Source organism: Debaryomyces fabryi (assembly GCF_001447935.2).
Source record: "Debaryomyces fabryi strain CBS 789 chromosome Unknown contig00430, whole genome shotgun sequence".
Classification (NCBI taxonomy): Eukaryota; Fungi; Ascomycota; class Pichiomycetes; order Serinales; family Debaryomycetaceae; genus Debaryomyces; species Debaryomyces fabryi.
In genome coordinates, this window is record NW_015385853.1 from 1 (window position 1) to 902 (window position 902).

The window sequence follows — 902 nt, forward strand, 5'->3', positions numbered from 1 at the left end:
GCCCATGGAAACTTTGATGTAGACGTTTGGACTTCAGAACTTGGGTAACGATCTTCATCATAGTGCTCAGCAAAATTGACAGGAATACTTTGGAACATAGGCAAGTCAAGCCCATCGAGCCATACCATAGGTCCCTCTCCGTCTTTCCCGTGATCGTGCCATTCCCAACGAGGCGTAAGAATCACATCTCCTCTTCCCATATACAACTTCTCTCCCTCAACGGCAGTCCATCCTCCTTCTCCTTCGATGATAAATCTTAAGGCAAAGGCAGAATGTCTGTGAGCTGGTGCAACTTCCCCAGAATTGATATATTGTAGTCCTGCATACAATGTGTCGGTAGTTTGGGGTGCCTTTAAAGTAGGATTAACCAACATCAAAACTCTTCTTTCAGATTCTTCAGCAGGGACGAGACGACCTGCGTCAGAAAGTAAAGGTCTGAGTTTCTTATATTTCCATACAGTTGGACTGGCCTTTGGTTGAGGAGCCGGTGGCACCATAGCAGACATCACAGTCCATAATGGCTCCACCTTTTCGGGGCGTAAGCTCTTCAAGAAATTTGTTTTCTCGGAATTGTTAATTTGGATTTCTGAAGCTTCAGGCATATTTAATTTGATAAACTAAATTTATGGATTCAACTATTTCTTATTTTTTGGTGGAAATGTCTGATATAAGTATCTTTGAATCTACGGGTAATAGGGGGATACTAAAACTGGGGATCTTAAAATTGCAACACCCGCATTTCACTTTTTTACGGGAATTTCTCCCGAAATAAGGTGCAACCACAATCCGGGAAGGTACGACGGAACCTTTTGACACACCGGTACATTTTGCCGAAAGATAAGATCTATATAAATACCTACATTATACACCTTTTCCATATAGTGATTCATGATATTATAAAA

General features: G+C 41.5%; 1 protein-coding gene across 1 annotated transcript; it reads right to left on the reverse strand.

Moving 5' to 3' along the window:
* Positions 1-32: 32 nt before the first annotated feature.
* On the reverse strand, positions 33-602 carry AC631_05998 (cupin domain-containing protein; the record flags this gene model as incomplete). Its single annotated transcript, XM_015614827.1, has 1 exon — positions 33-602. A coding segment is annotated over one exon (570 nt), but the record flags the coding sequence as incomplete, so codon positions are not given.
* Between the last annotated feature and the right edge of the window lie 300 nt (positions 603-902).